Source organism: Pan paniscus, chromosome 4 (genome assembly GCF_029289425.2).
Source record: "Pan paniscus chromosome 4, NHGRI_mPanPan1-v2.0_pri, whole genome shotgun sequence".
NCBI lineage: Eukaryota > Metazoa > Chordata > Mammalia > Primates > Hominidae > Pan > Pan paniscus.
The window spans coordinates 476,071-495,291 of NC_073253.2; the positions used below are offsets into that span (position 1 = coordinate 476,071).

At 51.8% G+C, this 19,221-nt stretch overlaps 2 protein-coding genes across 7 annotated transcripts in view; one reads left to right on the forward strand and one right to left on the reverse strand.

The window, feature by feature from the left end:
- Nucleotides 1-4,504: 4,504 nt before the first annotated feature.
- LOC134730343 (trimeric autotransporter adhesin AtaA-like) lies at nucleotides 4,505-15,399 on the reverse strand. Of its 4 annotated transcripts, none has more exons than XM_063604106.1 (3): nucleotides 15,266-15,399; nucleotides 14,213-14,512; nucleotides 4,505-14,118 (listed from the first exon to the last, which is right to left on the reverse strand). In XM_063604106.1, exon 3 carries the CDS (start codon nucleotides 10,654-10,656, stop codon nucleotides 8,926-8,928), a length of 1,731 nt encoding a protein of 576 aa, XP_063460176.1. In that variant the 5' UTR covers nucleotides 10,657-14,118; nucleotides 14,213-14,512; nucleotides 15,266-15,399; the 3' UTR covers nucleotides 4,505-8,925. The 4 variants fall into 4 exon arrangements, with proteins under 4 accessions (XP_063460176.1, XP_063460175.1, XP_063460178.1 ...); XM_063604105.1 differs by having other exon boundaries at nucleotides 15,231-15,369; XM_063604108.1 differs by lacking the exon at nucleotides 14,213-14,512 and having other exon boundaries at nucleotides 15,266-15,393.
- PDCD6 (programmed cell death 6) overlaps nucleotides 14,474-19,221 on the forward strand; it is a 43,415-nt gene continuing 38,667 nt past the window's right edge. The window contains exons 1-2 of one of the 3 annotated variants that reach the window (XM_063604112.1): nucleotides 14,474-15,708; nucleotides 16,639-16,700. In XM_063604112.1, coding sequence (XP_063460182.1) covers nucleotides 15,608-15,708; nucleotides 16,639-16,700 — 163 coding nt within the window. In that variant the 5' untranslated portion in view covers nucleotides 14,474-15,607. The remainder of the gene's footprint in view (nucleotides 15,709-16,638; nucleotides 16,701-19,221) is intronic. The other 2 variants (XM_063604114.1, XM_063604113.1) reach the window with 2 other exon arrangements.

Sequence of the window (19,221 nt, forward strand, 5' to 3'; positions counted from 1 at the left end):
CTTTCTTTTATTTCCAAATCCATTTGAAATATTTTACTGTTGTGACTTTAGTCATATTTGTTGACCTAAAAATCAAATGTAATCTTTGTATTGTGTTACATCAAAATCCAGATATTTTGTATAGTTTCTTTTTTCTTTTTCTTTTTCTTTTTTTTTTTTTGAGACAGGATCGGTGCAGTAGTACAATCACAGCTCACTGCAGCCTCAAACTCCTGGGCAGCTCAGGTGATCTTCCTGACTCAGCCTTCTGAGTAGTTGGGGCTACAGGTGTGCACCACCATGCCCAGCTCATTTATTTTGTAATTGTAGGGACAGGGTCTCACTGTGTTACCTAGGCTGGTCTCAAACTCCTGGGCTCAAGTGATCCTCCCTCCTTGGCCTCCCAAGGTGCTGGAATTATAGGTGTGAACCACCATGCCTGGCCTTGTAGTTTATTTCTAAGTTCAAATTAATGTTGGTGCCTGAGAACAAATGGAGAAAACTAACATTTCCTCCTTTTTCTTGGCAGACGGTTTACTAGGTGAGTGTGTCCTCGATTATTCAAATCAGGGGTCCCCAATTCCCAGGCCACAGATTGTTACCAGTCCATGGCCTGTTAGGAACCAGGCCGCACAGTAGGAGGTGAGCAGTGGGCCGGTGAGCTACTGTGTGAGCTCCACCCCCTGCCAGAGCATTACTGTGAACTCCGCCACCTGTCAGAGCATTACCGTGTGAGCTCCGCCCCCTGCCAGAGCATTTCTCTGTGGGCTCCGCCTCCTGTCAGAGCATTACCGTGTGAGCTCCGCCCCCTGTTAGAGCACTACTTTGTGAGCTCCGCGCCCTCTTAGAGCATTACCTTGTGAGCTCCGCCCCCTGCCAGAGCATTACCTTGTGAGCTCCGCCCCCTGCCAGAGCATTACTGGGTGAGCTCCACCCCCTGCCAGAGCATTACTGGGTGAGCTCCGCCCCTGCCAGAGCATTACTGTGAGCTCCACCCCCTGCCAGAGCATTACTGTGTGAGCTCCACCCCTGCCAGAGCATTACTGGGTGAGCTCCACCCCCTGCCAGAGCATTACTGTGTGAGCTCCGCCTCCTGCCATAGCATTACTGTGAGCTCTGCCCCCTGTCAGAGCATTACTGTGTGAGCTCCGCCCCCTGCCAGAGCATTACTGTGTGAGCTCCGTGCCCTGCCAGAGCATTACCTTGTGAGCTCCACCCCCTGCCAGAGCATTACTGGGTGAGCTCCACCCCCTGCCAGAGCATTACTGTGTGAGCTCCGCCCCCTGTTAGAGCATTACTGGGTGAGCTCCGCCCCTGCCAGAGCATTACTGTGTGAGCTCCGCCCCTGCCAGAGCATTACCTTCTGAGCTCCACCCCCTGCCAGAGCATTACCTTGTGAGCTCCATCCCCTGCCAGAACATTACTGTGTGAGCTCCGCACCCTGCCAGAGCATTACTGTGTGAGCTCCGCCCCTGCCAGAGCATTACCTTGTGAGCTCCACCCCCTGCCAGAGCATTACTGGGTGAGCTCTACCCCCTGCCAGAGCATTACTGTGTGAGCTCCGCCCCCTGTTAGAGCATTACTGTGTGAGCTCCGCCCCTGCCAGAGCATTACCTTGTGAGCTCCATCCCCTGCCAGAGCATTACTGTGTGAGCTCCGCCCCTGCCAGAGCATTACTGTGTGAGCTCCGCCCCTGCCAGAGCATTACCTTCTGAGCTCCACCCCCTGCCAGAGCATTACTGGGTGAGCTCCACCCCCTGCCAGAGCATTACTGTGTGAGCTCCGCCTCCTGCCATAGCATTACTGTGAGCTCCGCCCCCTGTCAGAGCATTACTGTGTGAGCTCCGCCCCCTGCCAGAGCATTACCGTGTGAGCTCCGCCCCTCTGTTAGAGCATTACTGTGTGAGCTCCGCCCCCTGCCAGAGCATTATTGTGTGAGCTCCACCCCCTGCCAGAGCATTACTGGGTGAGCTCCACCCCCTGCCAGAGCATTACTGTGTGAGCTCCACCCCCTGTCAGAGCATTACTGTGTGAGCTCCGCCCCTGCCAGAGCATTACTGTGTGAGCTCCACCCCCTGCCAGAGCATTACTGGGTGAGCTCCACCCCCTGCCAGAGCATTACTGTGAGCTCCGCCTCCTGCCATAGCATTACTGTGAGCTCCGCCCCCTGTCAGAGCATTACCGTGTGAGCTCCGCCCCCGCCAGAGCATTACCGTGTGAGCTCCACCCCCTGCCAGAGCATTACTGTGTGAGCTCCGCCCCCTGCCAGAGCATTACTGGGTGAGCTCCACCCCCTGCCAGAGCATTACTGGGTGAGCTCCGTGCCCTGCCAGAGCATTATTGTGTGAGCTCCGCCCCTGCCAGAGCATTACCTTGTGAGCTCCACCCCCTGCCAGAGCATTACTGGGTGAGCTCCACCCCCTGCCAGAGCATTACTGTGTGAGCTCCGCCTCCTGCCATAGCATTACTGTGAGCTCCGCCCCCTGTCAGAGCATTACCGTGTGAGCTCCGCCCCCTGCCAGAGCATTACCGTGTGAGCTCCGCCCCCCTGTTAGAGCATTACTGTGTGAGCTCCGCCCCCTGCCAGAGCATTACTGTGTGAGCTCCACCCCCTGCCAGAGCATTACTGGGTGAGCTCCACCCCCTGCCAGAGCATTACTGTGTGAGCTCCGCGCCCTGCCAGAGCATTACTGTGTGAGCTCCGCCCCTGCCAGAGCATTACCTTGTGAGCTCCACCCCCTGCCAGAGCATTACTGGGTGAGCTCCACCCCCTGCCAGAGCATTACTGTGTGAGCTCCGCCTCCTGCCATAGCATTACTGTGAGCTCCGCCCCGTCAGAGCATCACCGTGTGAGCTCCGCCCCCTGCCAGAGCATTACTGTGTGAGCTCCGCCCCCGTTAGAGCATTACTATGTGAGCTCCGCCCCCTGCCAGAGCATTACTGTGTGAGCTCCGCGCCCTGCCAGAGCATTACTGTGTGAGCTCCGCCCCTGCCAGAACATTACTGTGTGAGCTCCGCGCCCTGCCAGAGCATTACTGTGTGAGCTCCGCCCCTGCCAGAGCATTACCTTGTGAGCTCCACCCCCTGCCAGAGCATTACTGGGTGAGCTCCACCCCCTGCCAGAGCATTACTGTGTGAGCTCCGCCTCCTGCCATAGCATTACTGTGAGCTCCGCCCCCTGTCAGAGCATTACCGTGTGAGCTCCGCCCCCCTGTTAGAACATTACTGTGTGAGCTCCGCCCCCTGCCAGAGCATTAGTGTGTGAGCTCCGCCTCCCGTCAGATCATTACTGTGTGAGCTCCGCCTCCCGTCACAGCCTTACCGTGTGAGCTCCGCCTCCCGCCAGAGCTTTACCGTGTGAGCTCCGCCTCCCGTCACAGCATTACTGTGTGAGCTCCGCCTCCCATCCGAACATTACTGTGTGAGCTCCGCCTCCCGTCAGATCATTACCGTGTGAGCTCCGCCTCCCGCCAGAGCTTTACCGTGTGAGCTCCGCCTCCGGTCACAGCATTACTGTGTGAGCTCCGCCTCCCATCCGAACATTACTGTGTGAGCTCCGCCTCCCGTCACAGCATTACTGTGTGAGCTCCGCCTCCCGTCACAGCATTACTGTGTGAGCTCCGCCTCCTGCCAGAGCATTACTGTGTGAGCTCCGCCTCCTGTCCGAGCATTACTGTGTGAGCTCCGCCTCCTGCCAGAGCATTACTGTGTGAGCTCCGCCTCCTGTCCGAGCATTACTGTGTGAGCTCCGTCTCCCGCCAGAGCATTACTGTGTGAGCTCCGCCTCCCGTCCGAGCATTACTGTGTGAGCTCCGCCTCCCGTCCGAGCATTACTGTGTGAGCTCCGCCTCCCGTCACAGCATTACTGTGTGAGCTCCGCCTCCCGTCACAGCATTACTGTGTGAGCTCCGCCTCCCGTCACAGCATTTCTGTGTGAGCTCCGCCTCCCGTCACAGCATTACTGTGTGAGCTCCGCCTCCCGTCACAGCATTACTGTGTGAGCTCCGCCTCCCGTCACAGCATTACTGTGTGAGCTCCGCCTCCCGTCACAGCATTACTGTGTGAGCTCCGCCTCCGGCCAGAGCATTACTGTGTGAGCTCCGCCTCCTGTCCGAGCATTACTGTGTGAGCTCCGCCCCCTGTCATCATTACTGGGTGAGCTCCGCCCCCTGTCATCATTACTGGGTGAGCTCCGCCTCCTGTCCAAGCATTACTGTGTGAGCTCCGCCCCCTGTCATCATTATTGGGTGAGCTCCGCCCCCTGTCATCATTACTGTGTGAGCTCTGCCTCCTGTCCAAGTATTACTGTGTGAGCTTCGCCCCCTGTCATCATTACTGGGTGAGCTCCGCCTCCTGTCCAAGCATTACTGTGTGAGCTCCGCCCCCTGTCATCATTACTGGGTGAGCTCCGCCCCCTGTCATCATTACTGGGTGAGCTCCGCCTTCTGTCAGATCAGTGGTGGCATTAGATTCTCATAGGAGTGGAACCCTGTTGTGAACTGCACATGCGAAGGATCTAGGTTATGCACCGCTTATGAAAATCTAATGCTGATGATCGGAGGTGGAACCGTTTCATCTCCAAACCATCCCCACCATCCCCACACTTGTCCGTGGAAAAAGTGTCTTCCATGAAACCAGTCCCTGGTGCCAACAAGGTTAGGGACCACCAGTTTAAATAACCAAATACTAAAAGAACTGGCATAGAAGTAAATGGGCTGCTTCTTTATTTTTAGGCTGTTCTTTTTAGAGAACAATGACAATTATTTCCAAGTTTGTCATTAGAAAGTAATATTAGGTTGGCGCAAAAGTAATTGCAGTTTTTGCCATTACTTTCAATGGTAAAAGCCACGATTACTTTTGCACCAACTTAATATGATAAATTTGTTCCTTAAAGTGTATTTTTGGTAAGAAAAACCTTTTGTTTTTCCTTATATTAATTTTTTGTTTTTTTCCTTGGTAGAGACAGAGTCTTGCCATGCTGCCCAGGCTGGAGTGCAGTGCTGTGATCTCGGCTCACTGCAACCTCCACCTCCGGGGCTCCAGCAATCCTCCCACCTCAGCCTCCCAAGGAGCTGAGACTACAGGTGTGAGCCACCATGCCTGGCTAATTTTTATATTTTTTACAGAGACAGGGTTTCACTATCTTGCCCAGGCTGGTCTCAAACTCCTGGGCTCAAGCAGTCCTCCTGCCTCAGCCTCCCAGAGTATTGGGATTATAGGTGTGAGCCACTGCCAGAAAAACTTTTCCTAAGACAAGGCAGGTTTTACATTATATTTAGATTTTTTTTTTAATGATGTCTTTTTTGGCAGTGCACAGCCAGAGAACAACACATCACACACAGGAAACAGTTGTGCTCATGTGATGGGGGCCTCAGCACTAGGAAGGAGTGGACTATTGGCACACGCAGCAGCTTGAATAAATCTGAAAGTCACTACGCTGCATAAGAGAAGCCAAATTTTAAAAGTGCATACTGTGTACAGAGGGTGTCGAGAATGCCTCCTACGTGACGGAAAGCAGATCTGTGGTTCCCTGCAGACTGGCAGGAGCAGATTCCAAAGGCATAGGAAGAAGCTTGTGGGTAGAGTGTGTTCATTATCTTCTGTGCATTACACCATAAAAAAGCTGGTCATAAAAATGCGAACCAAAAACAAAGGTGAAACTAGGATAAAATTTCTCACCTGTGTGATTGGTAAATGTGCAGGTTTGACATCATGCTTTGTTTATGAAGCTGTGGGATACAAGGACTCTCATACGTCACTGTGGAATGCAGAACATTGCAACCTCATGGAAGAGGATTTGGCAGCATCTAACAAAAGTATGTGGCATTTGCCCTTTGACTCAGCAATTCTAGACTCTGCCTCAAAAAAAACTCTGGCAAAAAACTGAAAGGACTTTACTCACAGAATTCTTTTCACGCCTAAATGTGTTTGCAACCAAGTTCTTCACTGTGGCATTTGTAAAACTGGAAACAATCAAAATGTCCATCAGTAGGGGATTAGGAACATTAATTCGTACAGTGGGGAACTCAGTACCAGAAGAAGGGATGAGGAAGACCTATCGATAAGGGGCAGAGTACATATCATATGATGCAAATATATATTTGCTTTTCCTTAAAACAGTACAAAGATAAAAACTAAAGTGGTTGCTGTGGAGGACAGGGGTCAGTGGTGGAAGTGAGACTGAAATAGACTCTGAAGTAATATCTGGACTTTGAAATTGTAAGTGTTTTACATATTACCAAACTAAGTTTTAAGATAGTCCCTAAAATTGAAAGAATAGTATCTGAAATGAATGAATCTAAATTCCTTGGATTGCGTTCTGCAGGTGCCAACCCTGAGACCAAAATTTGGAAGGTGGCCCTGAGCAGCAGCTGAAGGGAAGCAGGAGGTGAGACAGGAAAGAGGTGAGGGCACGGGGTGTCTGGGAGCTGGGTCCCACGTGGGCAGCTGGGCCCGTGCTCATTGTGGGAGCTGGTGCATTCCTTCACCAGCCCACGCTCCACAGGGTCAGGATGGTCAATTCCGGGCACCCCTGGCCTAATCCAGGACGTGCTCCTGCCACCAGAGAAAGCCCCTAGGCAGCGTCCCGGGTGCTGGTGGTGTCAGAATCAAGTTTGAGTCTGAGGAGTGACCTGGGGCTGGCTGGGCTAGGCAGCATCACAGGGTTCTGCAGCCCAACTGCACATCAGGCTGGTGACAGTCACAGCCTATTACTTCGTGTGTCATCAGAGCATCGCCAGAACGCAGCACTTCAAGTATGCAGATTTAGTGAGCCATAGTTTAAAGACAAATAGAGCCACTGAAATCCTAAATTTCAATCAATCATCTCCTTGTTACTTGTCTTATTGGTATTAAGCCTTTGAAATTATCTGGGGTGGGAGTTAAAACTATAACTAATTATGTTAATGCTAAAACTAAGATTTTTCTGGCCAGGTGCGGTGGCTCACACCTGTAATCCCAGCACTTTGGGAGGCCGAGGTGGGCAGATCACCTGAGGCCAGGAGTTTAAGACCAGCCTTGCCAACATGGTGAAACCCCATCTCTACTAAAATTCAAAAATTAGCTGGGCATGGTGGCAGGTGCCTGTAATCCCAGCTATTCAGGAGGCTGAGGCAGGAGAATCGCTTGAACCAGGAGGCGGAGGTTGCAGTGAGCCTAGATTGTGCCACTGCACTCTAGCCTGGGCAACAGGAACAAAACTCCATCTCAAAAAATAAAAAAAGATTTTTCTGAGAAAAAGGTGTAAAACCATATACTAAATTTGAAATAGAAATATAAGCATGAACTCTCTTGTTCCTTTCACATAGACACATTTCCTAGCTCTGCCCCAGGAGCAGTAGGCACATGAAGCATCTAGACTTGGTCTCTAATACATGAAAACCATGAATTCATAGTGATGGTTTCAAAGCCAAAACCAACCAAACAAACACATGTAATTGGTCACTCTTGGAGGTACCTAGGGCACTAACTCCTAACACTGGGAGTGGACACTTGAGGGAAGATCAGCGATTATCCCACCTTCTGTCTACAAATTGCAATCAGGGAAACCTTGTTGATTAGGAAAAGTTCTTTACAGAAGAATTCCTGCAAATAAGTGAGTAAAGAATGACAGTTTAAGAATTGTCCCAGCCTGGCCAACATAGTGAAACCCCATCTCTAAAAATATAAAATATTAGCCAGGCATGTTGGTGGGTGCATGTAATCCCAGTTACTCAGGAGGCTGAGGCAGGAGAGTTGCTTGAACCCGGGAGGTGGAGGTCGCAGTGAGCCAAGAGTGCGCCATTGCACTCCAGCCTGGGCAACAAGAGCGAGATTCTGTCTCAAAAAAAAAAAAAAAGAGTTGTCAAATTGCCACCCCTAATGCTGTGGTTCTCTAACCTGTGTAACAGGATCACCTGGAGGGACCCTACCCCAGACCTTCCGATTCAGTCCTGGGGGACCCTACCCCAGATCTTCCGATTCAGTCCTGGGGGAACCCCACCCCAGACCTTCCGATTCAGTCCTGGAGGGACCCTACCCCAGATCTTCCGATTCAGTCCTGGAGGGACCCTACCCCAGATCTTCCGATTCAGTCCTGGAGGGACCCTACCCCAGATCTTCCGATTCAGTCCTGGAGGGACCCTACCCCAGATCTTCCGATTCAGTCCTGGAGGGACCCTACCCCAGACCTTCCGATTCAGTCCTGGAGGGACCCTACCCCAGACCTTCCGATTCAGTCCTGGGGGACCCTACCCGAGATCTTCCGATTCAGTCCTGGGGGAACCCCACCCCAGACCTTCCGATTCAGTCCTGGAGGGACCCCACCCCAGATCTTCCGATTCAGTCCTGGTTCGGCCTGAGAATTTGCATTTCTAACATGTCCAGGGACCACAGTTTGAAAACCTCCACGGCTGACATGTAATGAGATGACATGGTCCAATAAATGAAGGAAAAGTAGCAGGTTGGAACCTCAGGCAGCTTCATCCCAACCAGTAAGAAAGTAAATCCTTTTGTAAACTCAGAGGAAGTATTAATATGGGCGTTTGAGCAAACATTTCAGTGTTAGGACAAAGAATTAAAAACCAGCACAGGCACCCCTGAAGCATGATAGGATGGCAACAGAAGGGCTGATTTAGTTTCCAAGAAATAACTGACAGGCAGTGTTGTGTGTGTGTCTACTGCTTAGGAACCCAAAACAAACCTTCAGACCGTTTTCATGAGTACTGAGACCAAGAAAACCACTGGGCAGTGGGTGGTCTGGAAATGTAAATGTTTATAGTACTCCACTAATGAGTCATGGAACGATGTTTCCTATTGAAAATGTTTTGTAAATGTGGGTTTCAAGGTTTTAAAGTGAACCCATGTGTTAGGAGAAAGGACACACCAAAGAAGTAAAATAATTGGGTCAATATAAAAAGAAAGTAGAATATTGCCCAGAGAGGAGATGTGGATAATTCCTAACACGGATCAAAGGTGAGCTGTGTCTAAGACAGTCAGACCTGCACCGTCCCGTGCAGTAGACACAGTGGCCGCTGCATCTAAGATATTCAGACCCACGCCATCCCATGCAGTAGACACAGTGGCCTCTGCGTGTAAGATATTCAGACCCGCGCCGTCCCGTGCAGTAGACACGGTGGCCTCTGCGTGTAAGATATTCAGACCCGCGCCGTCCCGTGCAGTAGACACGGTGGCCACTGCCTGTAAGATATTCAGACCCTCGCCGTCCCGTGCAGTAGACACGGTGGCCACTGCCTGTAAGATATTCAGACCCTCGCCGTCCCGTGCAGTAGACACGGTGGCCTCTGCGTGTAAGATATTCAGACCTGCGCCGTCCCGTGTAGTAGACACGGTGGCCGCTGCATCTAAGATATTCAGACCCACGCCATCCCGTGCAGTAGACACGGTGGCCACTGCCTGTAAGATATTCAGACCCTCGCCGTCCCGTGCAGTAGACACGGTGGCCACTGCCTGTAAGATATTCAGACCCTCGCCGTCCCGTGCAGTAGACACGGTGGCCACTGCCTGTAAGATATTCAGACCCTCGCCGTCCCGTGCAGTAGACACGGTGGCCACTGCCTGTAAGATATTCAGACCCTCGCCGTCCCGTGCAGTAGACACGGTGGCCACTGCCTGTAAGATATTCAGACCCTCGCCGTCCCGTGCAGTAGACACGGTGGCCACTGCCTGTAAGATATTCAGACCCTCGCCGTCCCGTGCAGTAGACACGGTGGCCTCTGCGTGTAAGATATTCAGACCCGCGCCGTCCCGTGCAGTAGACACGGTGGCCTCTGCGTGTAAGATATTCAGACCCGCGCCGTCCCGTGCAGTAGACACGGTGGCCGCTGCATCTAAGATATTCAGACCCACGCCATCCCGTGCAGTAGACACGGTGGCCACTGCCTGTAAGATATTCAGACCCTCGCCATCCCATGCAGTAGACACAGTGGCCTCTGCGTGTAAGATATTCAGACCCTCGCCGTCCCGTGCAGTAGACATGGTGGCCACTGCCTGTAAGATATTCAGACCCTCGCCGTCCCGTGCAGTAGACACGGTGGCCGCTGCATCTAAGATATTCAGACCCACGCCATCCCGTGCAGTAGACACGGTGGCCGCTGTGTCTAAGATATTCAGACCCTCGCCATCCCATGCAGTAGACACGGTGGCCGCTGTGTCTAAGATATTCAGACCCTCGCCGTCCCGTGCAGTAGACACGGTGGCCGCTGTGTCTAAGATATTCAGACCCTCGCCGTCCCGTGCAGTAGACACGGTGGCCACTGCCTGTAAGATATTCAGACCCACGCCATCCCGTGCAGTAGACACGGTGGCCGCTGTGTCTAAGATATTCAGACCCTCACCGTCCCGTGCAGTAGACACGGTGGCCGCTGTGTCTAAGATATTCAGACCCTCGCCGTCCCGTGCAGTAGACACGGTGGCCGCTGTGTCTAAGATATTCAGACCCTCGCCGTCCCGTGCAGTAGACACGGTGGCCGCTGTGTCTAAGATATTCAGACCCTCGCCGTCCCGTGCAGTAGACACGGTGGCCTCTGCGTGTAAGATATTCAGACCCGTGCCGTCCCATGCAGTAGACACGGTGGCCTCTGCGTGTAAGATATTCAGACCCGCGCCGTCCCATGCAGTAGACACGGTGGCTGCTGTGTCTAAGATATTCAGATCCTCACCGTCCCGTGCAGTAGACATGGTGGCCACTGCCTGTAAGATATTCAGACCCTCGCCGTCCCGTGCAGTAGACACGGTGGCCGCTGTGTCTAAGATATTCAGACCCTCACCGTCCCGTGCAGTAGACACGGTGGCCGCTGTGTCTAAGATATTCAGACCCTCGCCGTCCCGTGCAGTAGACACGGTGGCCGCTGTGTCTAAGATATTCAGACCTGCACCATCCTGAGCAGTAGCCACAGTGGCAAGTAGCCTCTGCACTGGACAGTGCAGCTACAGAACGATGCTATCACTAGAAAGTTCCATCAGCCAGCACTGATGCAGACCTTTGCAAATGCCCCTCACACTGAATAGCACCTAGCTGATAGATTGTCCACTACTCAGTGAAAAGCCTGTGTTAAAAGCAGTATTTGGTAGAAAAGCAAAAAAGGGGAAAAAATTAAAAGTGGTAAGTCATTGTCTTCCTTACTGAATTCTAGCAGAAGAATGTTGGAAGGAAGATGGGAGTCAGGGGAGAAAGTATCATTGTCCCAAGACAGGAGGGGGTGCCAGGCATGGTGGGCTCTGTCCCTGGAATTCTATGGCGGGAATCTGGAAAAAGGAAAAGTGACTGGAGAAGAAAAGATTCTGTGTGCAAATGTCATGATGCAGCCATCAGTCATCCTGAGAAAATAAGTGAACAAAGTGGCTTCAGATGGATGCTGTTGGATACATGTGCAGATACAATGTACACTTGCATATGCTTGTTCGCACAAAGGACAGGGTGGTTATCTGTTCATTTAACAAATACTTGTTCATTTAACAAATACTTGTTGAGGGCCTATATGTGCCAAAGACATCAGATGCATAAGAGGGTGCACTATGGAAAGCCTCAGGAACACAAGTGCCCAGAAACATTTAGAAAAATTCTAAGGAAAACAGAAAAGGCATTTTCAAATTAGCTGAGAGAAACGAGACCAAAGGAAAGACTGACCCAGTATTTGGATACAGTACGTGATGAACCTTAATGCAGGGAGGAAAGTGTTATCTTTCAGTTAATTTCTCAACTTCTGGAAAGCTTAGAACAGACCTGGCTAGGAGGAAATTGAATCCGAGGCAGGTGAGGACATAGTGGTGCCTCGATGCTTCCAGTGATTGGGTCAGCAGAACCAGGGGTGGGAGATGATCTCTCTTTCTGTTGGCAGATGGTGGTCTCCGCTGTAGCTTTGTCCCCTGGTGACGGGACTCGGCAGCATCCCCCATCAATGGCAATACCCCCACCTCTGAGAATGTGGAGAGGACTTGTGAAGACAATGTTGTCCCAAGCAGCACAGCCCAGGTACTGACAGAATTCAGAGCTAGAGGTTTCTTAGAGGTCAGGGTTGTGGAAGAAGCAGGGACTGCAGCTGCATAGTTTGTGTATGTAACAGGCTAGTATCTCTTGTTCTAGACTCATCCATTTGTACATTCATATGAGTATGCATGCAGGGTGTTTTTTCTTTCTTTCTTTCTTTCTTTTGAGACGGAGTCTCACTCTGTTGCCCAGGCTGGAGTGCCTGGTGCAATCTCGGCTCACTGCAAGCTCCGCCTCCCGGGTTCATGCCATTCTCCTGCCTCAGCCTCCCAAGTAGCTGGGATTACAGGCACCTGCCACCACGTCCGGCTAATTTTTTGTATTTTTAGTAGAGACGAGGTTTCACCATGTTAGCCAGGATGGTCTTGATCCACCCGCCTCAGCCTCCCAAAGTGCTGGAATTACAGCTGTGAGCCACCGCGCCTGGCCAGGGTGTTTTTTCTTTAAACCTTAATTTCATAGTAATTAACCTCCCTTTCAAGAGTCAGCCTTGCTGCCCCTGAGATGACGCAGAAAAAGCACAAAAGGATCTGGGCTTGAATCTCCTCTTACTGCCTGCTTGGCTTTAGGCAAGTTACCTTCTCTGAACTCTAGTTTTGTCTTCAGTAAAATATGGATATGGTGCCTTGGCATGGGGAGGATTAAACAAAGCCACATATTTAAATATTATAAGGGTGGATTATATTTAAATATTAAAAGGGTGGATTCTAGCTGGTTGCATTCATTAAGTGTGTCCTCTCTTGAATGAAGGCATTTTCTACCCCTAGAACTAAAGGGAAAGCATCACGGAGCACTCCTGGGTGCCATGGGTGATGATAGCTGTGGTACTCCAGGTTGGAGACTCGGCCAACAGTTGGTAGATCCCAACTAACTGTTGGGAGTGGAGGCTGAGGCCTGCTGCAGTCAGTGAGATGCTCCCCCTTTTAAAAAATTTTAAAATAGCCCAAGCTAGTCTTGAAGTTCTGGCCTCAAGCGATCCTCCCACCTCAGCCTCCCAAAGTACTGGGATTATAGACATGAGCCACTGCGTCCAGCACTGAGCTGTTTCTTGCTGAGGTTTCCCTGTAAGAACTTCCAAATTGTGTCACAAAATCATAGTTGTTAGTATTTTCAGAGTTCTGGAGAACAAAACAGGAGCCAGTGATGGGAGGGAGAATAAAGATGGACTTCAGAAACTACAGATCAAAGAGCTGTGGAAGATTCTAGAAAGGATTCTTCAACAAGTGATATGAATACTTTGTCAATGAAAAGGCTGAAACTCTGTGAAATACTTGAAGAGATTTATTCTGAGCCAAATAGAGTGGCCACGCCCATGACACAGACCTCAGGAGGTGGCTGGGGTGCAACTTGGTTTTATGCATTTTAGAGGGTCATGAGACATCAATCAAATCTATTCAAGATATACATTGGTTCAGTCCAGAAAGGCAGGACAACTCAAAGTGGATGCTTCTGGGTTATAGGTAGATTTAAAAATGTTCTGATTGGCAATTAGTTGAGAGTTATTACCAACAGAAAGGAATGTCTGGGTTATAAGAGGTTGTGGAGACCAAAGTTTTATCAGCAGAAGAAGCCTTGGGGTAGCAGCCTTCAGAGAGAGTAGATGGTGTTTCTCATTAGACTTAAGGTCTGTGTTGGCTTTCCCTGAATTCCAAAAGGGAGGAGGGCATAGTCAGCCATGTCCCACCCGCCCCCACTTCATGTCGTGGCCTGAACGGTTTTCAGGTTAATTTGGAGTGCCCTGGCCCAGAGAAGGGGTCCATTCAGATGGGGTGGGGCCTTAGAATTTTATTTTTGGTTTACAACTTTATGAAGAGAACATTAGAAACCACTTGAATTCACATCATGAAAAAAAAATCCACACTGTAAAAAAGGTTTGTAGATTAACACATTAGGTGAATGCCAAAGCCACAGAACAGCTAAATTTCTCTGAGGAATTTGAAAACTCTCAGGTATGCCTTGTGGACAAGAGAGACAGAAAAATGGGACAGAGGATGAGATAGTTTGGAGAATGGATAGCTGATCAGATCTGTAGCTGTGCCCAGAGTGCTGAATAATGGATTTGCGTCCACAGGGAAGAAAGTCTCAGGTGCCACTGATAAAAGACCACGTCCTTGGCTCTTGGTAGACAACTGGGTGAAAATTCAGAGACAACCCTAGAAGTATGAGGATGAAAAAAGTTAGCATTCATGGAATGAGTGCTGAAAAGCTGAAATAACCCCATGAAATAATGAGAATAATTGTAGTAACCTGAACCGGGGCACAGGACACAGGACCGGGGTGGAAGGCGGCACGAGACTACGCGCGCGGGAAAGACCCAGGGATCACAGTGGCCCAAAGCTGGGCACTTCCCAATTCCGGGATTTGTGCTACAGGCACTCCAGGCTCCACCTTAGAACTGTGTCCAGCAGGAAGGCAGTGCTGTCTTGCGGGAGGCAGGGCTGCACCACCACCGGGGTGTGAAGGGGCCCAGCAGGGAGGCGCCCAGTGTTTCCAGCTGCACGGGGTCGAGGGCCGCGCTGATGCAGAGCGCGGGGGCGCAGGTTAAACCTAAAGGAGGGAAGCTTTTGGGGGCGGAACAGACAACCGAGAACGCTGCACACTGCCCTTCCCACCCGAATTGTGTTTTGACTTTTTTTTGTTTGTTTTTTGAGACGGAGTTTTGCACTTGTTGCCCAGGCCTGGAGTGCAATGGCCCGATCTCGGATCACTGCAACCTCCTCCTCCCGGGTTCAAGCAATTCTCCTGCCTCAGCCTCCCGAGTAGCTGGGATTATAGGCGTGCACCATCACGCCCGGTTGATTTTGTATTTTTAGTAGATACGGGGTGTCTCCAAATTGGCCAAGGCTGGTCTCGAACTCCCGACTTCAGGTAATCCACTGGCCTCGGCCTCCCAAAGTGCTGGGATTACAGGCATGAGCCACCGCGCCCGGCCTGCTTTTGCTTTCTTTTTTTTTTTTTTTTTTGGCAGAGTCTCGCTGTCCACCCCTGGAGTGCAGTGAGCTCGGCTCCCTGCGGCTTTGACCTCCCGGGCTCAGGCAATCCTCCCGCCTCAGTCCACGGAGTAGATGGGACCACAGGAGCCCACCACGCCCGACTACTTTTTGTAATTTTTGTAGGGATGGGGTCTAGCCATGCTGCCCAGGCTGGTCCGAACTGCTGGGCTCAAGAGCTCCGCCCGCCTCCGCCTCCCAAAGGGCAGGGATCACAGGTGTGAGCTACCGCGCCCCGCCCAGAGTTTCCGACTGTTAGCGTGAATCACATTCACCTCAAAACTATTTATACAAGAACTGAAAGGCAAACCAAGTCCGTGCTCCATCACTTCCTGTCCCAGGTCGCGGGGCCGGACATTTTCTCCAAGCGCCTTCCTGGCACAGCGCGCAGGCGGCCTGCGCCAAAGCTCTCGCTTCCTCCAGGCTCCCAGACCCCGCCCGCCCCGCAGGCGCCAGGGCGTTGCCTGGCAACTTAGCTGCGAGGGGATTGGCTGCGCGGGACCCCGTGACCATCCCGGAGACCACGCATTTCCTGCGCCCCCGGAAGTGGCGATAATGCCAGGCCCTGCCCTCGGCAGAGGCGGAAGCGGAGTCGGCCCTGAGAAGTCTCCCGTCGCTGCAGGCGCCTCAGCCCAGCCGCGTGCCTTGGCCCATGGCCGCCTACTCTTACCGCCCCGGCCCTGGGGCAGGCCCTGGGCCTGCTGCAGGCGCGGCGCTGCCGGACCAGAGCTTCCTGTGGAACGTTTTCCAGAGGTGCGGCCTGGCACCGCCCGGGCACCTCCCGCCGCCGCCGCGGCAGCCCCCCACCCCTGTCCCGACTCCCCCGGCCGACCCCGACTTCTGCCCCGACCAACCCCGATCCCTGCTGGTTCTACCGCGGCCTCTTCCGTCCCCTGTCGGGTCCCCCGCGGCCCCCCACCCCGTCCCCTGCCGCCGCCCCCGACCCCTGCCCCGACAGGCGGACACGGCCGCCCCCGTCCCCCGGCGGGTCCCCCGCAGTCTCCACCTTCCCCTGCTCGGTCTCCTGGGGCCGCCCCTGCCTCCTGCCCGGTCCCTGTCCTGTGCGTCGGGCCCTTCCCAAGATGCGGAGTGCGCCACTGCAGACCCGAGGTCGCGGCCACCGGCTCCTGGGCTAGGCCCTTTTTCTCGCCTCAAGAGCCGTCAGGGGGAGGGTCTCCAGGGTGCTTGTTTGGGGAAAGCGGAAACAGACTGTCTGGGCCGCTGTTAAAATGTCAGCAGCCAAGGAAGAAGCAGCGACCTGGCGTCTCCTCGGGCCAGGTGACCTTTATGGCGGCGCCTTCTGTCCCTGGTTGCTTTTCCACTGAATGTCCGAAACTGTAGTGACTGATGGCCAGGGAATGGCTTAGTTATCTGAGGGAATCTCTTCTTGTTTGTGAAAAAGGGAAACTGGTGCAAATGGGAATTCAGACAGGCCAGGAGGGGAAGGAAGGGAAGGATTGAGGTGGGAAAAGAGAGAGAAAGATGATTGTCCTCTTAGGGGAAGACCACACTGGACGTCGGCTCCTGGGGCACTTCCTTGATTCCGCTGTACTCAGCGGGACGGGAGAGGCGGAGGTTCCAGGAGGGAGCCTTCCAGAGTCGGTGCAGGGTTGACAGGAGACGTTTGTTTTGCTTTTCCTGAACTTTCGATTGCCAGCTTATTTGGTCTTCTTGATGTTATAGGGTCGATAAAGACAGGAGTGGAGTGATATCAGACACCGAGCTTCAGCAAGCTCTCTCCAACGGTGAGTGGGCCAGTGGGACCTGGGTCTCCGGACCAAGAAGCCGTGAGCCTGCCCTGCTCACAGTGGATAACTTTCTTTCTGAAGTTGTTTTTCCAAGGACAAAGGAATCATTAGGACAAATTGTTATTACTGCTTCATGGTGGAGATGCTTCTGGTTTATTTTGTGGCTACCGCTGTTACTGCTTGGAGTGCCTCACCGAGCCAGCTAACAACTGCGTGCGTGAGCACAGGGAAAGGCTTCTTGAGAAATGAAAACTAGATGGTAGGTTTAGGAGGGGAATAGGAAGGTTAGCTCTGTACAGCCGAAAGCCTTTTGGTAAGTTGGAGGTGCTTGAATTTCCTCGCTGACTGCATCTTGGTGACTTCTCTGAAGAGACCTTCGAGGGCACTGGGGGGTGATTGTTGGAGGGCTTGGGGAGCTCAGGCAGCACTTGTATGGGAATGTGGCTGTTACATGAGCTGCAGAAACTGGGACTGGGTTCCTGGGGAAAGGATTGGGGGTGTTGGAGGTGCTGGCCAGGGGATTATGGGGAGGTGTTCTTATCAGTGTGCGAATACTGGGCGTTCAGGCAGCGGGAAATCCGGGTCCTTGCGTGTTGTGAGCTCCCTGGAGTTACGTTCTTGCCAGTTTCAGCTCAGTTGATCCCCCTCCCCTGCGCTATCATTGGACACATTTTACTTCATTGAAACCTGACTGCCACTTTTTCTGTAATCCCTCAGGGGCAGTCATCTTTTCTGATTCTGTGTATAGTTTGCCTTTCCAGATCCGTGCCATTTAAGCTAGAAAAGGGGTCAGTTTTGAGATGTTGTGAAAATGTTGAAAGGCTTCTCGTTATTAGTGGGAAGTATCTGAAGTTGCCAGAGACTGAACTGGGGCGCGGGGAGCACTCCGGCTGCTAGACACTGCCTCACTGCGCTGGGGGTGGTGGGTGCTGGATTCAGCCTTACTGCCTAATGATTTGTGAGGATTTGTGTTTTCGGAGTAACATGTTTACCTTATATTATGACATCAGTTCCTAATATGTGGCGTGTGGGCCACAGATGCTGGTGTATTATTTCACATGCATTTATATAGATTGTTTTCAGGGAATTCAGAAATGCTGTTATCTCTACACTAGTGATTGTGCTTTCTTGGTTTTTCTCTTTTCATTATTCTTAAATGCTCGTTTTTTTTTTTTTATTTGCATCTCAGTTCGTTTTTACTCGGAAAGTGCAAGACGTGGCTACTAGTAAGAGATGTCAAGAGAACCCGGAATCCAGTAGGCTACAATTTGGCAAATCTCAGCTTAAAACTTCCTAAATGTTGACCACAGTGGATGCAAATGGCTCTGTGTATCACCTGTTCAATATGGTCAGGTGACCACCCAGGTTCAAGTGGTTTGTCACCAAGGTGATACGAGCCACACGGAGTGCCCTCCTCAGAGGCCATGTTTCAGAGACATTTATTTTGAGTGGTTTTCCAGTGAGTGATGCAAGATTTATGATCCATTTTAACAGCCTGCTTTTTATGCATTTGCTCTAATTTTTAGATTTTAGGTTTAGTTTTAGGTTTTCTGTTAAACTTGCTCAAATAGGAGTGGTGGTCAAATACTGGACCTCATTAGTATGGTAGCCTGCCCACCTTGGCAGGCTCCACTGGAGTGCTTTGGGGCCTGCCTGGATTCCAGTCCTGGCTCTACCAGTTTTGTGTCCTCGCTGTTACTGGGAGGGAGTATTGAGGAAATGCATGCGAGGTGTTTCCATGATTCCTGGCACGGAGCAAGTGCTCAGTAATTGTCAGCTGTGAGTATTAGTAGTAGCTAATACACTGCTACTATTCTTGGCTAACAAGCCAGCTCAAAGCTTTGATGGTTTTCCATTACCTGATGATGGTGATGATGGTTTCCACTTACTGAACACTCACACGCTGGGCTAGGCACTTAACCCAAATCCAAGGTCAGCATTATTGTTTGGGGGTGGGGGAGACACCTCCTGCTCTGACTTGTGTGTTTGGGTTCCCGTATTTTCACCAGAGGGTGTTAGTCCTGCCCCAGTTCAGCTGGTCCTCAAAGTGTATATAGCTCTTTAACCATCAGCAAGTGTCTATCAGAACATAATCTTGATTTCAGCTGCTACTAAATATCTACCAGGAGACTGCTTGAGAGAATTGCCTGATGGGTGCTGAGTCCACCATTCCTGAGATACTTTGAAATCAGTGTCTGGCTTAACCCAAGCTGTGTATCGGGACCCTCTCACCGTGGTCCCAATGGAGTCACTTTTCTTAGGCGCCCCCCTTTACCTTGGGCTCTGAGCTTCCCTGCCTTTCATCTCTGTGGGATGAAGCCCCACCGCCCTTCAGGATGTAAAGCCCTCTTCTCTAATGTGAGTGCAGGGCCAGGTGCAGTGGCTCATGCCTGACCTCCCAACACTTTGGGAGGCCGAGGCAGGGGGATCCCTTGAGCCCAGGAGTTTGAGACCAGCCTGGGCGACACTGTGAGACCCTGTTGCCTGAATTGCCCTGGGAGATTTCCTCAGCTTGTGC